We start from the raw sequence: 22031 nt of genomic DNA on the forward strand, positions 1-22031 counted from the left end.
GAAAAGGTTCCTCGCTGCAAAACAAAAATCAGAACTTGCAGGGAAAAAGGAGGGGGGGGGTGGAGAAAAAAAAAAAAAAAAAAAAAAAAGCAAAACCTCACCCAAATAATTACAAAGAAATTAAAGAACAACCTAAAAGCAAAGCGTACAAAAAAGACTTGGGGTTGGTTGGTTGGTTTTTTTTTTTTTTTGATTTTTTTTTTGTTTTTTTTTTTGTTTTTTTCTTCTCTTTTTAAGGTTACAATGAAGGTAACGTCGGGTCTGAGCCGCGGCTCGGGCACTGTCCGAACCGCCCCAGAGGGTCAACCTGTTCCGAGATAAGGCATCAAAGGGACCAAGCCATGGTCGCAGCAAAACCTCTCCTCTCTCAAACGAAGACATTTTATATTTTTATATATATAATAATAATATAGAATCTTTTTTCTTTCTTTTTTTTTTTCTCCCTCTTTTTTTTTTTTGTGTTTTTTTTTTCTTTTCTTTTTTTTTTTTTTTTTGCTAAAAATGTATCCCAACGATCGTATGCTTTTACCAAAGGCATGATGGCATCGAAGGCTAGCTACGGAGGGGCAGACGGACCTCGGGGAGGGGGCGGAGGGAGGGCAGGGGGGAGGGAAAATAATAATAATAAGAGGGTCAAGCCGAAATTAAAAAATATATATATATAGCTCTGGCCTTCGTGTGTGGTCGCCGGGCCCCGGAGGTCGGCCAGCTCACGGAGGGCTGCGATCCCGGGGAGGAGGAGCTGGGCGTTATAGTGCTGGGGGGGGGGGGGGGGCGCGCCCGGACGTCGCCCCCGCGCTGAGCGTCGCCGCCGCCGGCTCCGTCCCCGCTCGCCTCTCGGCCCCGCGCCGCCCGGCGCCGTCGCCGCCGCCGGTGCCCGCGTCCCGCCCGGGCCCTCAGAAGCCGTTGCCGCTGATGTTGATGGACTGGAGGTCGGCCACCTGCATGACGTTGATGCCGCTGCTGGCCAGGCGGGCGATGCCCTCGGGGCAGATGGCTTCCATGGCCACCATGTTGGTGGCGATGAGGGCCGAGGGGGTGGGCCCGCCGTTGCCCTCCGCGGCCGCCCCCGTGTCCATGGGGACGGCGGAGACGTTCATGGCCACGCTGTTGGCCGCGCCTCCCTTCTTGTTCTGGTGGGTCTTGATGTGCTTGGAGAGGTGGTCGCTCCGCATGAAGCGCTTGGGGCACTCCGGGCAGGCGAATTTCTTCTCCCCTGCGAGCGAGAAAGGAGAAAGGGGTCACGGGGGGGGGGGGGGCGGGGGGGTGTTATAGGGTCCCCCCCCAACCCACCCGGAGCAGGGGGAGGGAGGCAGCAGCCCCCAGCGGCGGCGCGGCCCCGAGCCCTACCCGTGTGCGTGCGCTTGTGCCGCTGCAGCTCGTCGGAGCGGGTGAAGCGCTTCCCGCAGAGGATCCAGGTGCAGATGAAGGGCCGCTCGCCCGTGTGCCACCGCAGGTGAGCCCGCAGGTGCGAGGTCTTGCCGTACACCTTGCCGCAGCCCGGGATGTGGCAGATGTGCTGCTTTTTTTTACCCGGATCCCCAGAGCTCCTGGAAGATGTCCGAGGGTTAGAACGGCCCCGAACGCACCGAGGGGGATTGAACAACGCGTTTTGTGCCCCACGTTCCCGTCGCCGCCGGAAAAAAGGACAGGGATCTCTTGGATGAGTCCCGAGGAGGCCACAAAGATGAGACGGGGCCTGGAGCATCTCCCCTGTGAGGAAAGGCTGAGGGACCTGGGGCTGTTCAGCCTGGAGAAAAGAAGACTGAGGGGGGATCTCATCAATGTTGGTAAACACCTGAAGCGTGGGAGACAGAGGGATTTGGCCAACCTCTTTTCAGAGGTCTGTGGGGACAGGACAAGGGGCACTGGCCACAAAATGGAGCCCGGGAAGTTCTGCACGACTATGAGAAAGAAATTCTTCACGGTGAGGGTGACGGAGCCCTGGGACAGGCTGCCCAGGGAGGTCGTGGGGTCTCCTTCTCTGGAGATACTCAAGGCCCGTCTGGAGGCCTACCTGGGCAACCTGCTGTAGGGAACCTGCTTTGGCAGGGGGGTTGGTCCCGATGATCTCTCGAGGTCCCTTGCGACCCCTCCAATTCTGTGACTCTGTGAAAACCCATCCCCAATGAAGGGGAGCGGCCAGCAGCCGTGCCACCACACCCTGGGTGACCAGGTTTCATCCCTCGCCCCCGAGATGTGTCCCTAAACGCGGCTCCTCCTTCCCAGGTGGGGCCGCAGAGCGTGTCGGGGCCGCAGAGGGGCCCCCCCCTTACCTTCCCTCGCTGTCCTTGCAGTAGGGGCAAGTGCAGGCTTCCCTCCGCACCTTGCGGCCCTGCTGGGGCTGGGGGTCCGGGCTGGTCTCTCCTTCCTCCACCGCCGCGTTGTCGTCGCCCAGCCCGTCCCCGCTGGCGCCATGGAGGCCCAGCTGGGCGCTGTGGTCACCTGGAAGGAAGCACGGGGCTTGCTGCGGGCTCCGGCCACGTCCCCAAGCGGCAGAAGGGGGACGAGAGGCGCCCCTCGTGCCCGGACCTCGCGCCCGAGGCCGAGCATCCAGCGACGGGCACCCACACCTGCAAACCCTCCCCGCAGCAGCCACAGGGCCAAGAGGGGGAACCCCTTCGCCTTGCCAGCTTGAAGGAGCAGTGGGAGGTTGTTAATCCCAGCCCGCTCCCTCGGCTTCCCGTGGGATTTGAGCTCCGGGAATCCCACCGCCAGCTCTGCCCCCCCCCTCGCGCCGCCCCGCGCCCGGCGAGCGCGTCCGAGGCAGGAGCCGGGTTCCCAGCACGGACGGGCCGCGCACGTCGCGCCCGCCACCTGCCAACTATTTCAGCTATTTCGGTTCCCCGAGCACAGAAAACAGCAAAAAAAAAAAATAATAATAATAAAAAAAAACCACCTGTAAACCCAGCAGCGCCGGCCGGCTGGGAGCAGCGTCAGCGATAAAGCCAGCGGTGGAACAGCGCCAAGGGCAGCGCTGCCTCCTGCCCAGCGCCCTCCGTGCCACCTGCGCCCGCGTTTCACCACCTCCCGTCCTCACCTTCCCCCAGCCGGGGCCGTTTGCCCTCTCCTCTCCCCGCAGACATCCCCGGGACGCACCTTCTCTTTTTGTTTTTCCTCTAAACCGCCTCTTTTCCCCTCGATTTCTGGGCCGGGCGAGCCGGCTCGCCCTTCCTGGCACCTCCCTGCTTTAAACCCAATGGAAGCAACAACCGACAGCAGCAAGCACACGGAGCAGACGCGAGCGCCCCCCCACCCCCCCGGCAGACCCCCAAAAAAGACATCGATGAATAAATCAGGCTGCAGCACCCCGGCCCTCGGCAGCACCCAGCAGCTCAGACGGGACCGGCACGCGCTCCGTTAATTACCGCGATTACCGAACGGGAGATAGAGACGTAGATAAAGTTGAAAAATCAGCTGGCGCCGCTCACCGAGGGCGTCCCCCCCTCCCCGAGGAGCAATTCCCAATTAGAGAAGCCGTCGGGGGGGAAGTTTTTAGGGGGGGGGGGGGGGGAAGTTTTTAAGCCCATCAGTTTTCATTGCCGTTTTATTGCTCTGCGCTTCTGCTGGCGCCTAATTGCTTCCCCAGCAGCCCCACGCGCACTTCGCCAGTGTTTTATTTCCTTTCAAGCTCCGCTGCTTGATTATTTTCACGCCGAAAAGCTGCGGCGGGCGCGGGGACGGCGGGCTGAGTAATCTCTTTTCAGCAGCAATTAACATATGCCAAGCGGGCTGGCGGCAGATTTAGGGCCGCGCCGCCGCCGGCCGGGCCGCAGCATCCTCGGCTTGCTCCGAATTCGCCTCTTTCCTCCCAAATTTCCTGCGTGCAGCAGGCGGGGCGGAGGTGGCGGCGTGAGATCGGTGGTGCCGGGGCGCGGGGCCGAGCTAAGGCACGTGCAGGCACACGTGCGGCCTCGCTCCCGAGAGCAGACAGCGCCGCGCTCTGCCCCTCTTCCCCCAAAATCCTCTCCCGATGCCATCAGGGCTGGTCCTTCCCCCCAAAATGCCCCGCTGGGGCTTTCCTGGTTGGCTCCGAGGAGGCGTTAAGGGGACGGAGCGGGGCGGCCAGCGCTGCGCAGAGCCGTGCGGGGACGGCTTGGTCACCGAGAGGCTGCTGGGGACATCGGGGACGTGGCAGTGCCCCTGCTTCACCCCACGTGGGGCAGGGACGAGGACCGGCTCCAGCTCCTCTCTCCGGTACCTTCAGCAGCGAAATTTGCTCTAAAATCCTGGTTTTTTTGTTTTTTTTTTTTTCCAGGCAACGCGCCGCGGGCAGGAGGTGGCACGCCGAGAGGTGCTGGCGCTGACGAAGGAGCCGCCTGTGACTTCTGGTGGCCGCACGCTGGGCGCTCTTCCTGCACCCGGAGGGAGTTTCACAACCCGGCGAGGTTCGGGGCCGAGCTCCGTTACCAGCAGGTGTCAGTGGTGCCCCGGGGAGGCTCCGGAAAGAAGAAAAACCACCAAAAAAAAAAGAGATCGGAGCAGCTGCAGCGGCTGCGATGCCCCGGCTCCGATGCTCACCGCGAGGACCCGCGCTTGTCCGGCGGGAGAAGAGCTCTGCCCTCGTCCTGCTCATCCGCAGCAGGGTTGGGGCTTGGTTGCCTTTTTTTTTTTTTTTTTTTTTACAGCTTTCTCAGCCACCAGCTCGCCTCGCAGCTACCAGACCAGAGATTTCCCATCGCACCGCCCTGGGCGAGCTGCTGCCAAAAGAAAAAAATACAGAGGGGGAGAATCCAGCACGGGTACCTTGGAACCGCTTCCATCTTCCAACAGGCAAAAGCCTACGCAGCGTTTTATCGTCTGCTGGCGTGTCATACGGAGGGGAAAAAGCCCAAGCCTTCCTTCTGGTAATCTATGGCTCGCATCTAATTAAGGTATAAATAAATTACGGCAGGAGAAGACAGATCCTGTACGTACACGCTTCATTCTTCACGTATCGGGACGCGCCGAAGCCTCCAGAATATTGCAGCTTCAGGAGAAAACTTGGCGGCGAGCGCCCAGCTGGATAATTTATGTTTATTATCTCCACTAATATAGATTACTTCTAAGACTAAAGCTTTTGTGAGGGCTGCCAAGGCCCCGGTCCACGCTCGGGTCAATGAAGCCCTGAAAAAATAGATGAGCAGCAAGAGCGAGGGGGTCCGGTGAGGATTAAAACAAACAGACCCTGGGGAGCACAGGGCCAGGAGGGACTTGCCTGCGAGGGGACGGGGCAGGGGCTGCCCCTGCTCTGCTCCTGCGTCCGGCTCGGCCCCGGCTCGCTGCTGTTCGCTGGCATTAAAAGGCCAAACCGCCGAGCTCCTGGCTCGCCGCGTCCCTGAGACAAGGTGCTTCTTGTCTTCTGGCCGCTCGTCGGAGGAAAAAACCGCTCGGGTTGAGAGGTTTTATTTAGCAAACCGAAAGGAGGGGAGAAATGCCCCGCGGGCACGGGACGGGGCGGTTTTAGGGCCACCCCGGGTGACCTTGGGAGGGGGACAGGCGGAGGGGGACAGGCGGACGTTCAGGCGCAGGGAGGAGCTGGGGAAAAAAAATGGTTTCTTGTGCAAACGCCGCAGCGCTGGCAGCTGCAGCCCTGCCGAGCACGAGGAAAAGGGGGGAGATAAATCGCTGCCATGCGCCAGAAACCAGCTTCAAGGGGGGGGGTAAATCACCACCACGCACCAAAAACCAGCTTCTGGGGGGGGGAAAATCACCACCACGCACCAAAAACCAGCTTCTGGGGAGAGTAAATCGCCCCCACGCACCAGAAACCAGCTTCTGGGGGGGGGAAAATCACCACCACGCACCAAAAACCAGCTTCTGGGGGGGGGTAAATCGCCCCCACGCACCAAAAACCAGCTTCTGGGGGGGGGTAAATCGCCCCCACGCACCAAAAACCAGCTTCTGGGGGGGGGTAAATCGCCCCCACGCACCAGAAACCAGCTTCTGGGGGGGGTAAATCGCCCCCACGCACCAGAAACCAGCTTCTGGGGAGAGTAAATCGCCCCCACGCACCAGAAACCAGCTCCCAGGCGCGATGTGAAGTTTTCAGAGGAAGTTTTCAGCCTGCGGGCCGGGGCAGCACAGCCCTGCAGCACGCAGCCGGGGCCTCGGCGGACCTCCCGCGCTTCCTGGCGGCGGGCGGCAGACGGCAGGCACGCGCCTGCGAGAGCCGAAACCCAACCTGCCCAGCGCCCAGCAGCTCGACAGCGCTCCCCGCTTCCTCCTCCTCTCCTTCATTTGTTTCTCTGGCAGAGCCCGACTTGGGCCGGTGCTCGCCGCTCTCCCCAGGGCGCCCCAGCGCCGTCCCGCAGGCGGACGGAAGAGAATTGAACGGAACGAAGCACGGTTTTGGGAGGCAGGCCCCCCCCCGCCCCGTTGCTCTCTCGTTTGATTGCCTCGCTGATTTGCGGAATGAGTTCATCCGCGGCGGAAGCTGCTCGCGTGAATTCGCCGAGCTCTGGCTTCGTAATTCGGAGCCACGGGCGGGGGACGTGGGGAGCTCCGAGGTCGGGCTGCGGCACCCCGAGCGAGCGCGTCTTGCTCCGGATTGAACGACCTGCGAGGCCAGGCGGCGAGTTCCACAATTCCCGCAGCTGGAGGCGGTTTCCGTGCGCCACGGTAAGCCCCGCTTCCTTTGGAAGGAGGAACTACCCCGGCACGGAGCTGCGGGTCCGCGGCCGCCCAGCCCTGGGTCAGCCTGGAAGCCACCCCCTGCCATCCGCAGAGCCGCGGCCCCCCCCAGGACTCACCGACCACCTTCGTCACGCTGCAAGCCGAACCACGCCGCTCCTCTGCCCTCCGAATTCCCCCCTGGGCTGCCGTGAAACTGGGGTTTTGCCTCTAGCCCTGCCAAAGCCGGTGCCCCGGTGCCCAAGGGGTGGCCCTGCCAGAGCGTCCTTACCCTGTGGCACAGCAAATCCTACACCAAAGCGCGCCGACAAAGAGACGGGGTCGGCTAAAGGGAAGCAGAAACGTCCCTAATGATGCGTGAGGGGGGCCGGGGCACACCCAGAGAGGCTGCGGAGAGGGGAAATCCCCGCTCCTGAACCTCCGTTCCCACCTGCAGCAGGGGATTTGTGCCCGTGCCCTGTGCCACGTCCCAGCCAGAGCTCCTGCGCTCGACGGGGGAAAAGGAAGGGGAGGGCGAGGGGGGAAAAGGGGGAGGACGAGCGGGGAAAAGGAAGGGGAGAACAGGGGGGAAAAGGAAGGGGAGAACAGGGGGGAAAAGGAAGGGGAGAACAGGGGGGAAAAGGAAGGGGAGAACAGGGGGGAAAAGGAAGGGGAGAACAGGGGGGAAAAGGAAGGGGAGAACAGGGGGGAAAAGGAAGGGGAGAACAGGGGGGAAAAGGAAGGGGAGAACAGGGGGGAAAAGGAAGGGGAGAACAGGGGGGAAAAGGAAGGGGAGAACAGGGGGGAAAAGGAAGGGGAGAACAGGGGGGAAAAGGAAGGGGAGGCGAGGGGGGAAAAGGAAGGGGAGGCGAGGGGGGAAAAGGAAGGGGAGGCGAGGGGGGAAAAGGAAGGGGAGGCGAGGGGGAAAAGGAAGGGGAGGCGAGGGGGAAAAGGAAGGGGAGGCGAGGGGGGAAAGGAAGGGGAGGCGAGGGGGGAAGAGGAAGGGGAGGGCGAGGGGGAAAAGGAAGGGGAGGACGAGGGGGAAGAGGAAGGGGAGAACGGGGGAAGAGGAAGGGGAGGCGAGGGGGAAGAGGAAGGGGAGAACGGGGGAAGAGGAAGGGGAGAACGGGGGAAGAGGAAGGGGAGAACGGGGGAAGAGGAAGGGGAGGGCGAGGGGGAAAAGGAAGGGGAGGGCGAGGGCAGTGCCGTGCGACAGCCCCGCGCCGGGCGGGGAACCTCTCTGGCAGGGAGGCTGGTGCGCAGCACCCAACCAGTCCGACCAGCACCGCTGCCAGCACGCTCCCAGCCCCACCGCGGGGAGGAGGAGGAGGAGGAGGAAGAGCAGGGCCGCCCCACGGAGCCGCCCCCGAGCCCCTCGCCGTGCCGACGGCAGCTTTGCAGGGGGCACGAGCCCCCCAGGAGGGCCGCAGCCCCGCGGGGGATCGCTCCTATCGCGACGGGGCCGAGGACCCCGGGGACCCGCGCGCCCCCCCTCCGGCACCGCTCGTTATCGGGGCGAGGACAGAGCTCAGCCGAGGAAGGCGGGGGGGGGTGGGGGGTGGGCGCTTCAAGTCCAGCCCGGCTCGGGTCTAGAGGAGGAAATTTCACAAGATAATTATTTTCTGAAGTGATGTCACGGGGTGGGGGGGGGGGAGCGAAACAAAACAATTCCAGCGCCTCGAGGAGAGATCCTGTCCGGGCTTGCTGGCCCGAGACCGACTCCGATTTTCCCCTCCCCTCCGCAGCCGATGCCATGCGGACGGCTCATGGGGGCCCTGCCACAAAGCCGCCCTTAAAAGCGGCAAACGGGGACGATCGGGGGACAATCGGGTCTTTGTGGCAGCGCCCTGCCGCCTGCCAACAGCCCCGGGAGCACGAAGTCACCGCCCGGGGCCGGGGCCGCGTTTGGCAGCCGGGTTTCAGGGGGTTACTTCCTTCACCCGGGCTTTTTCCTTTCCACGGGGGCGTCCTCGTGGGGCTGTTTCCTTTCCCAAGGGCGTCCTCGCGACGCTCGACGCCGTGGTTCGGCCCCGAGCCCCCCTCCAAGCGCCGGCCGGAGCCTGGGAACGGGGCTGCTCCTGCCAAAAGGCCCCGGGGTGGGCGATATCCGGGGCTCGGCGCGGACGTGGCTCTGGGTGGGGGGCTCACCGCGGCGGGGCCGGTCCCTCGGCGTCCCGGGCTGTCCCTCGGGGGCACGGGGACGAGCAGGATCCGTGCGAGGTGTGGGGACGGCCGCCTGCTTCGATCTTCGCCCGCCAGCGGGGACAGAACGGGGTCGGCGGCGGGACGAGCGCGGTGCCACGGCGGCGTGCCCGGCACGGGAGCGACCCCAAAATCTCGCTCTCCACGTCCCCGACGGAGCCACGGGGCCGAGCGACCCTCCCCGGGGGGGAGAAGCCCCTTCCGAGGGCTCGGCGGCTTGACACGAGGCCGGGGCCTCGGACGAGGGCTTCGGCTGCAGCGCTGCCCCACCGGGAGCCGCGGCTGCAGGCTGTTTGCCCAGCGCGCTACCGGGGCCGGGTAGGGCCCCGTATCTGCCGGGACTCTGCCAGGGGCTGGAGAAGGGCAGGGACCGGGATTTGGGGCCGAGCCGCCCGGCCGCCGCGGCTCGAGGACACGGAGAATTCCCTCGGCTCCTCCTCCCCTACAACGAGCTCAAAAGGGGAAGAGAAACCGCGGCACCGCGAGCTTCTCCGAAGCTCCCCCCGCCCCGCGGAGCCACGCAGGACACGAGATGTCCCCTTCCCAGCACCGGGGTGGCAATCGGTGACCCCGCAGAGGGCAGGCGCCCGAGTATCGCAGCACCCGGAGCCCCCACGGCACCCAAAACCTCCTTTTTTCACCCCAACGCGGTCCTCGTACCCGCTGGGCTCGGGGAGCGGCGGCACCGCGCAGGGATTTTGGGACAAGGCCAGCGGGGCCGTCCCCTCCCCGGCGTGCCGCCCCTCGCCGAGCCGGCTGCGGGGCCTGTTGGGCCGCGTGCCGTCCCAGTAGGGCCGCCAAGCTCCCAGTTAACTCCCATCGCCTCCCAGTTCACAGCCCGGCGAGCGCCGAGGAGGCGGCGGCTCGAGCAGGACGCCACGGGCTAATTACCCCGACCGTGGCGCCGGGCGCTGCCTCGCTCCCACGGGCCAAAGGTTGCTTCTGAAAGCCCCCTCGGGTTTTTTTTTTGGGGGGGGGTGGGGGGGGTCTTCAGGGGGAAATCCTTCCCCTCCTCGCTTTGCGGGGAGGACACCGAGAGGCTTCTCCCCGCCGCGAGGGGCCGGGACGATGCTGCGCCTCCTCGGCCCGCTGCCGTTCCCCCGGCCGAACCTCGGCGAGGTTTCGCTTGCTTCCCCCCCCTCGCCTCCCTCGGAAGAGCTTTGTCCCGCCCCGAAAAATCCTCCCGAGCCTCTGCCTCGAGCGGGAAGCGAGCACGCGGAGTCCCAAGCACAGGCGGCGGGCGCTCACGGAGCCGTCGGAGGCCGAGCACGGAGCTCGGCGCGGAAAACTCGGGGATATTTCACCACCAGGCGAGAGGCCGAAAGGAGCCGCCCCCTTAAGCTGCCACCAGAGATCAAACCAAAGCGGGCCCAAAACGTTTGCAGCCCCCATCCCGAGCACGGGAAACCTCGTCCAGGCTGGATCCGAGGCGCGCAGCTCGACGCCGGGGAGGGAGCGGGGCAGAGCAGGGTGCTCAGCCCCGGCGCCCCCCGGCCCCTGTGCCACCCCGTGGGCCCCAGCGGGTCCCCGCGAGCCCTCAGGGACCCGCGGCCCGCTCCGTTCCCGAGCTGAACGACACCGAAGCGCCGCCTCCGCGCCACGTCCTCGCGGCCGGGAGGGAGCGAGGCCCTCGGCCGAGGCTCTGGGGGCAGCTGCCGGGCTCGGAGGGCTGCGGCTCGGCGCCTGGCCGCGCTGCCGGGCTGAAGGGGGGGAGGAAAACAACCCCCCCCCAAAAAAAAAAGAGAGAGAGAGAGAGAAAGAGGAAGAGGAGGAGGAAGAGGAGGCGGCGGGGAGCTGGGGGGGTGGTCTCGGCGGCGATCCTCCCTGCCCCACCTCCGAGGGCAGAGCCAGGCACAGATACAGGAACCGGGAGGCGCCCGGGCGCTTCTCAGCGCTCAGAACCAGCCGGGCGCGCTGCACAGCGCCCTCGGGACCACAGCAAACCCTTGGGGGGCGAAAGAAACGAGCCCCCCCCCCCCGGGGACAGAGCCCGTGACGCTCTCGTAGGCTCGGGGACATCAGGCTAAGCCCCCGCACGCCGCTGCCTGCGATAAAGCCGCCCGCGAGCCGGGCCGCCGCGGCGACAGCCCCGAATAGCGCTGCAAAAATCCGCCGGCGCCTCTCGCGAGAGGGAAGCGCCGGGCGGGTCGAGCAGCGCTCCTCGCCGCCCCTCGGCCGGGACTCAACCCAGCCGCGGCCCTTTCGGCTGCGGCCAGAACGGTTTTAAAAAAAGAAGAAGGAAAAAAAAATAGAAAAAAAAAAAAGGAAAAGGAGCCTAAAAAATAAACCCGCCCGGCGGAGGAGCGAGCGGAGACCTTTACGGCAGCGGTTTCGGCCCCGTCTCGGCGCTTCCACGTGGCAGCCGCGGGGTCTGGGATGGGGGGAGAGCTTCGGGGAGAGAGGTGGGAACGCGCCGTCCCCCCCCCGCCCCGGCCCCCAGCTGGAGGCTAAATATAAAGCGGCCGCTCGAGGCAATTCCCCAGGGCCTTGCCGCGGTTGTTTTCTCGCAGGAGGGCGGCGGGGGCTGAGGCTCCTCGCCGCCTTTCCCCGGGTCCTACGCAGCCGGGGCTCTCCCTGCAGCCTGGCCCCGCGCCCCCCGCCCTCCCCGCGGCGTCACCCCGCTGCCCAGACCCCCGGGGGGCCGCCGGGGCCTCGCGCCAGCCCGCGCTGCTCTTCCCCCTCAGCCCCGCATCGAGGCCGCTCGGCGGCGTCCCTCCCCTTTCCTCTCCTTCCCCGCTCCCAGCCACCTCCCGGGCTCCCCTCGCACCTGCTCAACCCCCCCCCCCCCCTCCCCGAAAAAGCTAATTCTACCCCAAACTATCGCTTTCGGGGTCCTCGAGCCGTCGGCGGAGCCTCGCCGCTTCCTTCCTGGGGCCGGCACGAGCGCCGGGCCACCCGCCAGCTCGACCCTGCCTCGACCATCCCGGCTCCGGCCCCGGTGATGCAGGCGCCCCGCATCCCGCGCGGTGCTGAGGCCCGCGCGGTCTCTCCTCCCGTTTTCCCCCGCGGCTCACGGGAAGGCAGCGAGCCGCCAGCACTTACCGGCAGCGTTGGCGATGGCCAGCGGCAGCCCCGGCAGCTGGTGCACCTGGATCCCAGACGCTCCCAAGGCACTGAGGTTAATAGTCTGGAGGCCTGGCACGGAGGAGAGCTGGGCGGCGTTGACCGTGACGGTGCCGCTGGGGAGGGAGGCGATGGGGGTGAGCGTGGTGCTGGTGCTGCCCGTCTGGCCCAGCGAAACTCCCTGCATGGGGGCCAAGGTGATTGTCTGCGCCTGGGGGTTCTGCACCTGCAGGTTCTGGAGCTGGATGGTCTGCCAGCTCACCTGCCCGTTGGGCCCCACCGTGGGCGTTCGGATGATGATGGGCCCCGAGTTGGGCACGGCCTGGAGCTGCAGGTTCTGCAGGGCGTCCTGCGAGATGGCTTGAGCGGCGAAGGTCTGGCTGGAGAGCGGGGCGGTCTGCAGGGTTTGGATCGTCTGCCCCCCTTGGACCAGCTGCGGTTGGATCAGGATCTGCTGCTGCTGCTGCTGCTGCTGCTGCTGCTGGCTCTGCTCGCCCTCCTTCTGCTGCCCCGGCTGCAACGCCACCCCCGAGACCGGGCTCTGCAGGGAGTCCGAGCTGGGCACGCTGCCGGCCCTCTGCGGCGGCTGCGCCTGGACGTTGGTCCCCACCGCGGCGCCGGTGGAGAAATTCATGATGCCCACGTTACTGGTGGTGGTGGTGGCGGAGTAACTGTTGGCGGTGGTGAAGAAGGAGCCGGAGCTGGCGTGGGACGTGGCGCCGTTGGCCGAGCTGATGGCGGCGGCGGCGGCGCCCGAGGCGGCCGGCTGCGAGCTGCTGTCCGGCGAGCCCGAGCCGCTCAGGGTGACCGTCTGCGAGGTGGGGGCCAGGCTGGCGGCCACGCTGTTGACGGGCAGCAGGGTGATGTTGCCGTTGAGGGCCACGGGGACGTTGGCCACGTACTGGGTTTGCCCCGAGAGGGTGCTGTTGGCCAGGCCCACGCCCTGGATGGGGACGGCCTGCTGCAGCAGGTTGGGCATGGCGATCAGGTTGCCCGTCCCCGCTCGGCTCGTGATGATCTGCTGGTTGGCGCCGGGGATGATCTGGAGCTGCCCGGAGGCATCCTGCTGCACGTTCACCTGCGCGGGGGCGGTGGCGAACTGCAGCTGCTGCCCGTCGATGGTCTGGAACTGGGGGATGACCTGGTACTGGATGTTGGGGATGACGCCCGGCAGCCCCGTCAGCACCTGCTGGTTCTGCAGGTTGGAGGCGGCCGTCACCACGTACGGCCCCGCGCTCACCGGCCGGCTTTTGGAGGAGGCGTCGCCGCCGCCGCCGCCGTTGCCGCCCTGCTCCTTGGAGGTGGGCGTGCTGGAGCCGGCGGAGATGATCTGCCAGCCGTTGGCCGACTGGGCGATCTGGGCGGCGGCGGCCGTCAGGTCCAGCTCGCTGCTGCTCCCGCCCTGCTGGCCCTGGGAGCCGTTGGAGTTCTCGTTGGGAGACTCGATCCTGCTGCAGGTGGCCGCCAGCAGGGCCAGCGGGGAAGGCTGCGACTCCTGGGAGGGAGAGGAGGAGGAGGAGTTAAGGGCGGGGGAGGCGGCGCCGTGGGCAGGCCGAAAATAAAGAGAGAAATTGAAAAAAAAAAAAAAAAAAAAAAAAAAAGAGAAGGCAGGGAGGAGCGTACTTGGAAAAGATAAACACTCCTTCCTGAGAAAACCCACCCACAGCCGGAAAAATACAACTGCCAGACGCCGGGCTGTCAGGCCGGGACAGACTGAACCCACAGAGAAAAACCCCGCGGGAGGGAAGGCAGGGGAGGGAGCCAGCACGCAAAGCACGGGGAGACGGCTCCTCCGCCCCAGCACGGGGGAACCTCCCCGCAGGAAAACAGCTCCCGGGCCACGCAACCGCTCTTGGGCAACCGGGAGAAGGGCCGGCCAGGGCCGCGGTGTCCGCTGGGAGCAGGGGGGGGGGGTGCGCGGGGCACGTTTTTGGGGGCGCTGTGAGGATCCCCGGGCGGGCGCTCGCCCTCTGCTTCTCTCCCCGGGGAGAGGAGCCTGCGCCACGCTCGGCCGGGCCGGGCAAGCAGCGCGGCTCGGCCCCGGCCCCGGACTTTGTGCCGGGGGCAGAGCGGAGCCGCGAGGCCGTGGCGGCGGCGGGGCCTCGCACTCACCTGGCCCTCGCCGCCGGCCGCGCTGCCGTCGCTGCTGCCCTCGCCTTCGCCCTTCTCGGGCTTCACCGCAGCCATCTCATCGGGGCTCTCCTGGTCTGCGAGGGAGGGAGGCGACAGCGGGAGTCAGAGCCATGTCTGGGCAGCGGGGTTCCCTGGGGGGGGGACGGGGGGACAGGGGAAAGGGGGGGGGGGGGGACACGGGGAGGGGGGCGGGGGTGCTGCCGGGCGCCGAGCACAGGGCGCTGCCAAGGGGAGCTGGCAGCGGGACGGGGGGGGGAGGAGGGGGGGGAGGAGGAGGAGGAGGAGGAGGAGGAAGAGGCAGCGGCCCCGGCCCGGCTCCAGGCCCGGGGGCGCGGCCGCCGGCGGGCGCGGCGGCCGGGGGCGGGGGCCGGGGGGGCCGGGCGGGCCGGGCCGGCGTTCGGAAGCCCCGGCGGGGGCGACGGGGCGGCCCCGCGGCGTGCCTGCCTTAGGCGGGCCACTCCGGCGGAGCCCCGGGCTGCACCAGGGCGCACGGGCCCTTTCCCTTCCGGTCGCGGGAGCCGCCCCGGGCGGCGGCCAGCCGTGCGGCCGGGGGCGGCGAGCCGGCCGGGGGGGCCGGGTTCCAGGGGGGCAGGCCGCGGCCGGGGGGCCCGCGGGCCTCTTGGCGGGGCCGGCCGGGCCCCGGCCCGGCGCCCCCGGCCGGCTCGCCCCCGGGCCGGGGCCCCACTCGCCGGGCCGCCCCGGCGCGCCGCCCGGCCCGGCCGCGGGCGCCCCCGCGGCCCCCCGGGGGCCCCTCCGGGCCGGCGGCGCGCGGGCCCCGGCCCGTCCCCCCCCCCCGCCCGGGCCACCCCCGGGGCGCGCCCACGGCCCCGGGCCGCTCCGGGCCCCGGGGCCCGCCGGGAGCCGGGGCCCCCCCCCGGTCCGGGCCCGCGCGCGGCCCCCCCCCCGGCGGCGCTCGGGCCCGCGCGGCGCCCGGGCCCGCGCCCCCCCGGGTACACGCGGCCCCCCCCCCGGGCCTCAGCCGCCGGGCCGGGCCGGGGCGGGATCGGGCCCGGCCGGCCGGGGCCACGGGCCCCGGCCGCGGGGGCCGCCCCGCGCCCCTCCGGGCCCCGCCGCGTGCCGCCGCTTTCCTGGGCCGCGGCCCCACACCCTTCGGCGGGCCACGCCGGCCAACACCCGGGTCCGGGCCCCGCCGCGGTGCCCCCCCGGGCCATCAAAACGCGCGCGCCGGCCAACTGGCTCCCCCGGCGCCCCCCCGGGGGGCCCGGGGCCCGGAGCCGGCGGGCCCCACGCGGCGCGGGCCGGGCCGGGCACTGCCCGCCCGGTCCGGGCCGGCCGGGCCGGGCCACGGGTTGGCCCACCCCGGCGCCGGGGCCGGGCGGTGCCGGGCCGCTCCGCGGCCGGCCGCGCCCCTTCCGGGGCCCCCCGCCGGCGGGGGCCCCCGGCCCGGGCCCCCCGCGGCGGGGCCGCCGCCCGGCGGGCCGGCGGCCCGGCGGCGGCCCGGCCGGCGCCGGCCGCCCGGCCCCCGGCCGGGCCGCGCGCGGGCCGCGCGGCGGGCCCCGCCGGCCCCCCCCGGGGCGCGGGGGGGGCCGGCCCCGGCCGGCCGGGGCCGGGGCGCCGGGGCCGGGCGCCGCCCCCCGGCCGCGCCGGGCCGCCGGGGGCGCCCGGCGGCCGGGCCGCCCGCCGCCGGGCCGGCGCCGGGGGGCGGCCCCGGCCCCGGCGCCCCGGCCCCCGCGGCCCGGCCCCCCCCGCCGGGCCGGCCGGGCGGCGGCGGCCGGGCCGCGGGCCGGCGGGGGGGGCGGGCGGCGGCGGCCCCGGGGGCGGGGGGCCGGGCCGGGCGGGGGGGCGCCGGCCGGCGCGGCCCCGCCGGCGGGCCCGGGCCGGGCGGCCCGGGCCGGCGGGGCGGCCCGCCGGGGCCCGCGCGCCGGGCCGGGCCCGGCCGGGCCGGGCGCGGGCCGGGCGCGGCGGGGGCGGGCGTGCGCCGGGGGCGCGGCGGGCGGCCGCGGGGCGGGCCGGGCGCCGGCGGCGGGCGGGGGCCGGCGCGGGCCGCCCGGGGCGGCGGCCGGGCGCCGCCGCCGGGGGGCGCCTCCCGGCCCCCCGGGCCCGGCTCGCGGGGCCGGCCGGCCGGGGCGCCCGCCGGCGGCCGCCGGCCGCCGGGCGGGCGCGGCCGCGCGGCGGGCCGGCGCCCGGCCGGGCCGGGCGGGGCCCGGCCAATGGGCGCCGCCGGGGCGGGCCGGGCGCGCGGGGCGCCGGGGCTGGGCCGCTGGGGCGGCGGCCGGGCGGCGCGGGCGGGGCGGGGGGGCCGCCCGGGCCGGGCCGGGGCCCGCCCCGGCGCCGCGGCGCCGCGCGCGGCCGGCGGCCCCGCGGCGCCCCGCCGGCGGCCGCGCCGGCGCCGGGCCGCGGCCGGGCGCCGCGGGCCGCCCCGCCGGGGGCGGGCCATGCGCGCAGGCCCGGCGGGCCCGCGGGGCGCGCGGCCCCCGGGCGGGGCCACGCCGGCCGGCCGCAGCCACGCGCGCGCGGGACGCCGCCGGGCCGCGCCCTTCGGGCCGGGCCCGGCCGGCGCGGGCCGGGGGCCGGCGGCCGGCCCAGCGCGACGCGGCCCCCCTGCCGGCCCCACCCCCGGGCCCGGGCCGGCCGGGCCCCCCGGGCCCCGTCCGCGGCGCCGCCGGGGCCCCGGGCCCTGCGCCCGGCCCCGCCGCGCCACCCCGGGCGGCCGGGGCCACCGGGCCCGCGGCCGGCCGGGCCAAACGCCCCCCGGCGCGCCCAGCGGCCCCGGGCCGGCCGCGGGCCCCCCGCCGCGGCCGCCCGGCCGCGCCCGCGGGGGCGGGCCCCGGCCCGGGCCGGGCCGCGGCCCCCGGCGCCCCTGGGGCGCCGCCCCCGGCCTTCCCCGGGGGGCCGCGACCGGGCGGGCGGGCCCCGGCCGGGGGCGGGGGGCGCCGCCCCGGCGCGGGCCCGGGGGGCCCCGCCGGGCCGGGCCGGGCCGCCGGCCCGCCGGCGGGGGGGCCCGCGGCCGGCCCGGGCCGCGCGGCCGCCCCGCCGCCGGGCCGGGGGGGCCCGCCCGCGGCGCCCGCCGGGCGGGCGCGGCGGGCGCACCACCGGCCCGGGGCCCCGGCGCGGCCCCCCGGGGACCCCGGGGCCGGGCCGGGCCCCGACGGGCCGGGCGCCCCGGCCCCGGCCCCGGCGCGGGGCCCCGCCGGGCCGGCCTGGCGGGCCGCGGGCCCCCCGGCCCGCCGCCCCGGGCCGCCGCCCGGGCCGGGCCGGGCCGGGCCGCGGGCCGGGACGGGCCCGCCGCGGCGCGGGCGCGGCGCCGCCCGGCCGCCCGGGCGGGCCGGGCCCGCGGCCGGGTCCCCGGGGGGGGCCGGCGCGCCCGGCGCGCCGCCCTCCCCCGCGGGCCGGGGGCCGGGCCCGGCCCCCCGCCGGCAGGGCCCCCGCGCGGCCGCGGGCCGGGGGCCCGCCCGGCCCGGGCCGGGAGTCGGCGGGGGGGGCGGCCCCCGCGCCCGGGCCGCCCGCGGGCCGCCGGGCCGGGCCGCCGCGGGCGGGCCCCGCCCCGCGTCGGGCCGGAAGCCGCCCCGGGGGCCGCCTCGCCCAGGGCCCGGCCGCCCGCCGGGCCGGGCCGCTGCCCGCCGGGCGCCGCCCCCCGAGCGCGCCGGACGCGCCGCGCCGGCGCCCCCGGGCGCGGCGCGGCCGCCCGCCGCTGGCGGCGCCCGGGCGGGCCCCTCGGGCCGGCCCCCCGCCGGGCCCCTCGCCTGGCCCGGGCCGGCGGCCGCGCCGCACCGGGCCGCGGGGCCCCCGCGCCGGGCCCCCGCGCCGGCGGGGGTTCCACGGGCCCGGCGCCGGCGCGGCGCGCGCGGCCCGGGCCGGGCCGCCCGCGGCCGGGGCGAGCGCCCCGGCCGGGCGCCGCCGGCGGGCCGGCCGGGCCGGGCCCCCGCGGCCAGACCGGGGGCCCCCCGGCCCCGGCGCCCGGGCCGGGCGGGCGGCGGGGGGGGGGGGGGCGCGCCGGCCCCCGCCGCGCCGGGCCCCGCGGGCCGGCGGGCGCCGGGCCCCCCCCGGGCCCGCAACCGGGCCCCCGGGCCCACCGGGCACGCGGCCGGCGCCGCCCGCCCCGGCCCGATCCCGGCCGGGCCGCCGCACGCGCCGCACCGGCGCGCGGGGCCGGGCCGGCCCGGGGGGCCCCCGGCCCGGGGGGCGCGGCCGGGCCAGCACCGGCCGGCGCGCCGGCGGCGGGACGCCGGGGCCGCGGGGGCCGTCGGGCCGCCGGCCAGGCGCGGCGGCCCCCCGCCTCTTTGCCGGGCCGGGGCCGGGCGGGGCGCCCCCGGGCGCCCCGCGGCGCGGCGCCCCGGCGCCCGCCGGGCCGGGGCGCGGATGGGCCGGCCGGGCGCGGGCCGGCGCCGGGGGCCGGCCCCCGCGCCCGCGGCCGCCCGGCCGCGGCGCGGGCCCGGCCGGGGGCTGCCCCGCCGCGCCCGGCCGGGCCGGGCCGGGGCCCGGGCCGGGCGCTTCCGGGGCCCCGGCCCCGCGCCCGGGCGCGCGGGCCCGCCGCGCCGGGGCGCCGGCCGGGCCGGGACGGCGCCCGGGGCCCGCCCGGCACCGGGCCGCGGCCGCGCCGGCCCGGCGCCCGCGCGGGCCGCGCCCGCCGCGGCCGCCGCGCGGGGCCCGCGCCGGCGCCGCGGCGCGGCCCCGGGCCCCTGCCGGGCCGGCCGGGGGCGCCGCCGGGGGCCCGGGCCCCCCCGGGCGCGGGGCCGGCCCGGGGCGCGGGCGGCCCGGGGCCCCGACAACCCCGGGCCGGGCCCTCCGGGCCGCGGCCCGGCCGGGCCGCCCGGCGCGCCGCCGCGGGACGGGCCCCCGCACCGGGCCGGGCGCTGGGGGGGCCGCGGCCGGGGGCGGCGCCGCGGGGCCTCGGCCGCCCGCGCCGCCGCGCCCCGCGGCCCCCCGCCGGCCCGCCGGGCCCGCCGCGGGCGGCCGGGCCGGGCCGCGTTGGCGGGCCTGGCCTTTACGCCCGGGCGGGCCGGCCCGGGCTCGGTGCGCCCGGCCGCGCGGGGCGGCCCGGCCGGCCCCCCCTGGGCGGGCCGGGCCGGCGGGCCATCCGCCCCGCCGCCGGGCCGGGCGGCGGGCCGGGCCGGGCGCCGCTCCGGGCCCCCCCGGGCCGGGCCGGGCGGCGCGCGCCGCCGCGCCGGGGGCGGGCCGGGCGGGCCGGGGCCGGGCCCGCGGCCGGCGTCGCCGGCCGGGCCAGCCCCTGGCCGGGCCGGGCCCGCAGGCGCCGCGCCGCGCCGGGCCGCGGCCCCCCCGGGCCCGCCCGGGCGCCACCCGGCCTTCCGGGGCGCGGCCGGGGCGGCGGCGGCCGCTGCGCCGCCGCCCGCCCCGGCCGGCGGGCGCGCCGGGCCGCCGCCCCGCCCGGCCCGCCGGCCCGCCGGCCCCCGCGGCCCGCCCCGCCCGCCGGGCCGGGCCCTGGCCGGGCCCCCGGCGGGCCGGCCGGGCCGTGGCCGCGGGGCCGCCGGGCCGGGGGGGCCGGCCCGCCGGGCCGGGGGGGCGCCGGCGCCGGGCCGCCCCGGGGGCGCGGGGGGCCGCGGCCGGGCCCCGCGCCCGGCGCGCCGGGCCGCGCCGCGCCCGCGCGCGGGGGGGGCCGGGCCCGCAGACGCCGGCCCGGCCGGCCGGCGCCCGGGCCCCGCCCGGTCCCCGGCCGCGCCGGACGCCGCGCCGCTCCGGCCGGGCCGGGCCGGGCCGGCGCCCCCCCCCCCGCGGGCCCCCCGGCCGCGGGCGGCGGGCCGCCGCCGCCCCGGGGGCGGCCGGCCCCCGGGGGCCACCCGGGCCGGGCCGGCGCCCGGCGGGGGGGGCGGGCGGCCGGCCGCCCGCCGCTGGGGCCCTGGGGCCCCGGCGCCGGGCGCGGGCCCGGGCCGCCCGGGGGGGGGGGCCGGCCCGGGCGCGCCGCCGCCCCGCCCGGGCCGCGCGCGGGGCGCCCCAGCCACACCGGGCCGGGGCGGGGCCCCCGCCGCGCGCGGGCCCCCGCCGGCGGCGCCGGCCGCGCCGGGCCCCCGCGCGGCCCCGGGCCCCGGGCCGGCCCCCGCCGGGCGGCCGGAGCGGGGCGGGGCGCGCCGGGCCGCGGGCCGGGCCCCCCACCGGGCCCCCCGCGCACCCGGCGGCCGACGGGCCCCCCGGCCGGGCCGGGGCCCCCCGCCCTCCGGGCCCGCATGGCCGGGCCCCCGGGCCCGGCCCCGCGGGGGGGCCGGCGGCGAACCGGCGCCCCGCCGGGGGGCCCGCCGCCCGGCCGCCGCCCCCCGCGGCCGGCGGGCCCGCCGGCGCCGGGGCCCCCGGGCCGGGCCACCCGCCGGGCCCCCGCCCCGGCCGGCCCGCGGCGCCCCGCCGCCGCGGGCCCGCCCCCCGGCCCCCGCGGCCGGCGCGCCGCCGGCGGCGCCGCGGCCGGGCCGCGCGGCGCGCCCGGCCCGCCCGCCCCCCGCCGGGCGGGGCGCGCGCGCGGCCGGCCGCCGCCCCGCCCGGGCCCCGCCGGCCCGGGCGCGCCCGCCGGGCCCGGCCGGCCGCGCGGGCCCCGCCCGGCCCGCCGGCCGGCGCCGTGCGCCCCCGGCCGGGCCACCCCGGCGCCCCCCGGCCGCGCGGCGCCCGCGCCGCCGCCGCCCCCGCCCCGGGCCCCCGCCCCCCCGGCGCGCGGCCGGGGCGCCGCCGCCCCCCCCCGGCCGCCGGCCGCGCCGGGCCGGGCCGCCCGGGGGCCAGGCCGCCCGGCCGGGGGGCCCTTTACCGGGCCGGGCCCGCGCCGGGCCGGGCGCCGCGCCGCCGGCCACTGCCCCCACCCCGGCCGCCCCGCCCCCCGTGGCCGCCCCGGGCCGCCGCGGCGGGCCGGGCCCCCCGCCCCGCCGCGGCCCGGGCCCCCGCGCCGGCGCCATTAACCCCGCGCCGCGCCGGGCCCGCCATTTCCACCGGGCCGCCGGGGCCGCCCCCCGCCCCCCGGGGCAGCCGCCCGCGCGGCCGGGGGGGCCCCCCCCCGCGGCCCGGCGCCCCCGCCCGGCCGCCGGCCCGGGGCCGCCGCCCCCCCCAGCGGGGCGGGCCGGGGCCCCCCCCGGCGCCGGGCCGCCGCGGCCGCCGCGGCGGGCCGGGCTGGCCCGGCCCGGCCCGCCCGTCCCCCATCCCCCATCCCGTCCCTGTCCCCGTCCCTGTCCCCATCCCTGTCCCTGTCCCCATCCCCGTCCCTGTCCCGTCCCTGTCCCCATCCCCGTCCCGGTCCCCATCCCCGTCCCTGTCCCCGTCTCCCCCTGTCCCTGTCCCCGTCCCTGTCCCCATCCCCGTCCCTGTCCCCATTCCCCGTCCCTGTCCCGTCCCCGTCCCTGTCCCCATCCCATCCCTGTCCCGGCCCGTCCCGTCCCACATTTCCCCGTCCCTGTCCCGGCATCCCGTTTCCCTGTCCCATCCCCGTCCTGTTCCCCATCCCCGTCCCTGTCCCGTCCCCATCCCCGTCCCCATCCCTGTCCCCTGTCCCCGGGCCCTGTCCCCATCCCCGTCCCGGTCCCCATCCCCGTCCCCTGTCCCCGTCCCCGTCCCTGTCCCCATCCCTGTCCCTCTGTCCCCGGCCCTGTCCCCATCCCCGTCCCCGTCCCGTCCCTGTCCCCCGGCCCTGGTCCCCATCCCCGTCCCTGTCCCATCCCCGTCCCTTGTCCCCGTCCCCGTCCATGTCCCCATCCCCATCCCTGTCCCCGGCCCTGTCCCCGTCCCCATCCCGTCCCCATCCCCGTCCCCATCCCTGTCCCGGCCCCCGGCCCTGTCCCCTGTCCCCCCGCCCCATCCCTGTCCCCCTGTCCCCCCAGTCCCCGTCCCCGTCCCCATCCCTGTCCCCATCCCCTGTCCCTGTCCCTGTCCCCGTCCCCCCATCCCCGTCCCCATCCCCCAATCCCTGTCCTCCCGGCCCTGTCCCTGTCCCCGTCCCCATCCCTGTCTCCATCCCCCGTCCCTGTCCCCATCCCTGTCCCTGTCCCCGTTCCCCCCATCCCTGTCCCCATCCCCGTCCCCTGTCCCCATCCCTGTTCCCCTGTCCCCCCCGTCCCCCATCCCCGGCCCATGTCCCTGTCCCCGTCCCCAGCCCTGTC

General features: G+C 75.5%; 1 protein-coding gene across 1 annotated transcript; it reads right to left on the reverse strand.

Annotated features, from left to right (window-relative positions):
• Positions 1–226: 226 nt before the first annotated feature.
• SP1 (Sp1 transcription factor) lies at positions 227–14314 on the reverse strand. Its single transcript, XM_035572541.2, has 5 exons — positions 13969–14314; positions 11836–13351; positions 2277–2445; positions 1351–1550; positions 227–1216 (listed from the first exon to the last, which is right to left on the reverse strand). The coding sequence occupies exons 1-5, from the start codon at positions 14041–14043 to the stop codon at positions 897–899; spliced, it is 2280 nt and encodes a 759-aa protein (XP_035428434.1). The 5' UTR covers positions 14044–14314; the 3' UTR covers positions 227–896.
• Between the last annotated feature and the right edge of the window lie 7717 nt (positions 14315–22031).

The sequence above is a fragment of the Cygnus atratus genome, chromosome 29 (genome assembly GCF_013377495.2).
Source record: "Cygnus atratus isolate AKBS03 ecotype Queensland, Australia chromosome 29, CAtr_DNAZoo_HiC_assembly, whole genome shotgun sequence".
In the NCBI taxonomy this organism is placed as follows: Eukaryota; Metazoa; Chordata; class Aves; order Anseriformes; family Anatidae; genus Cygnus; species Cygnus atratus.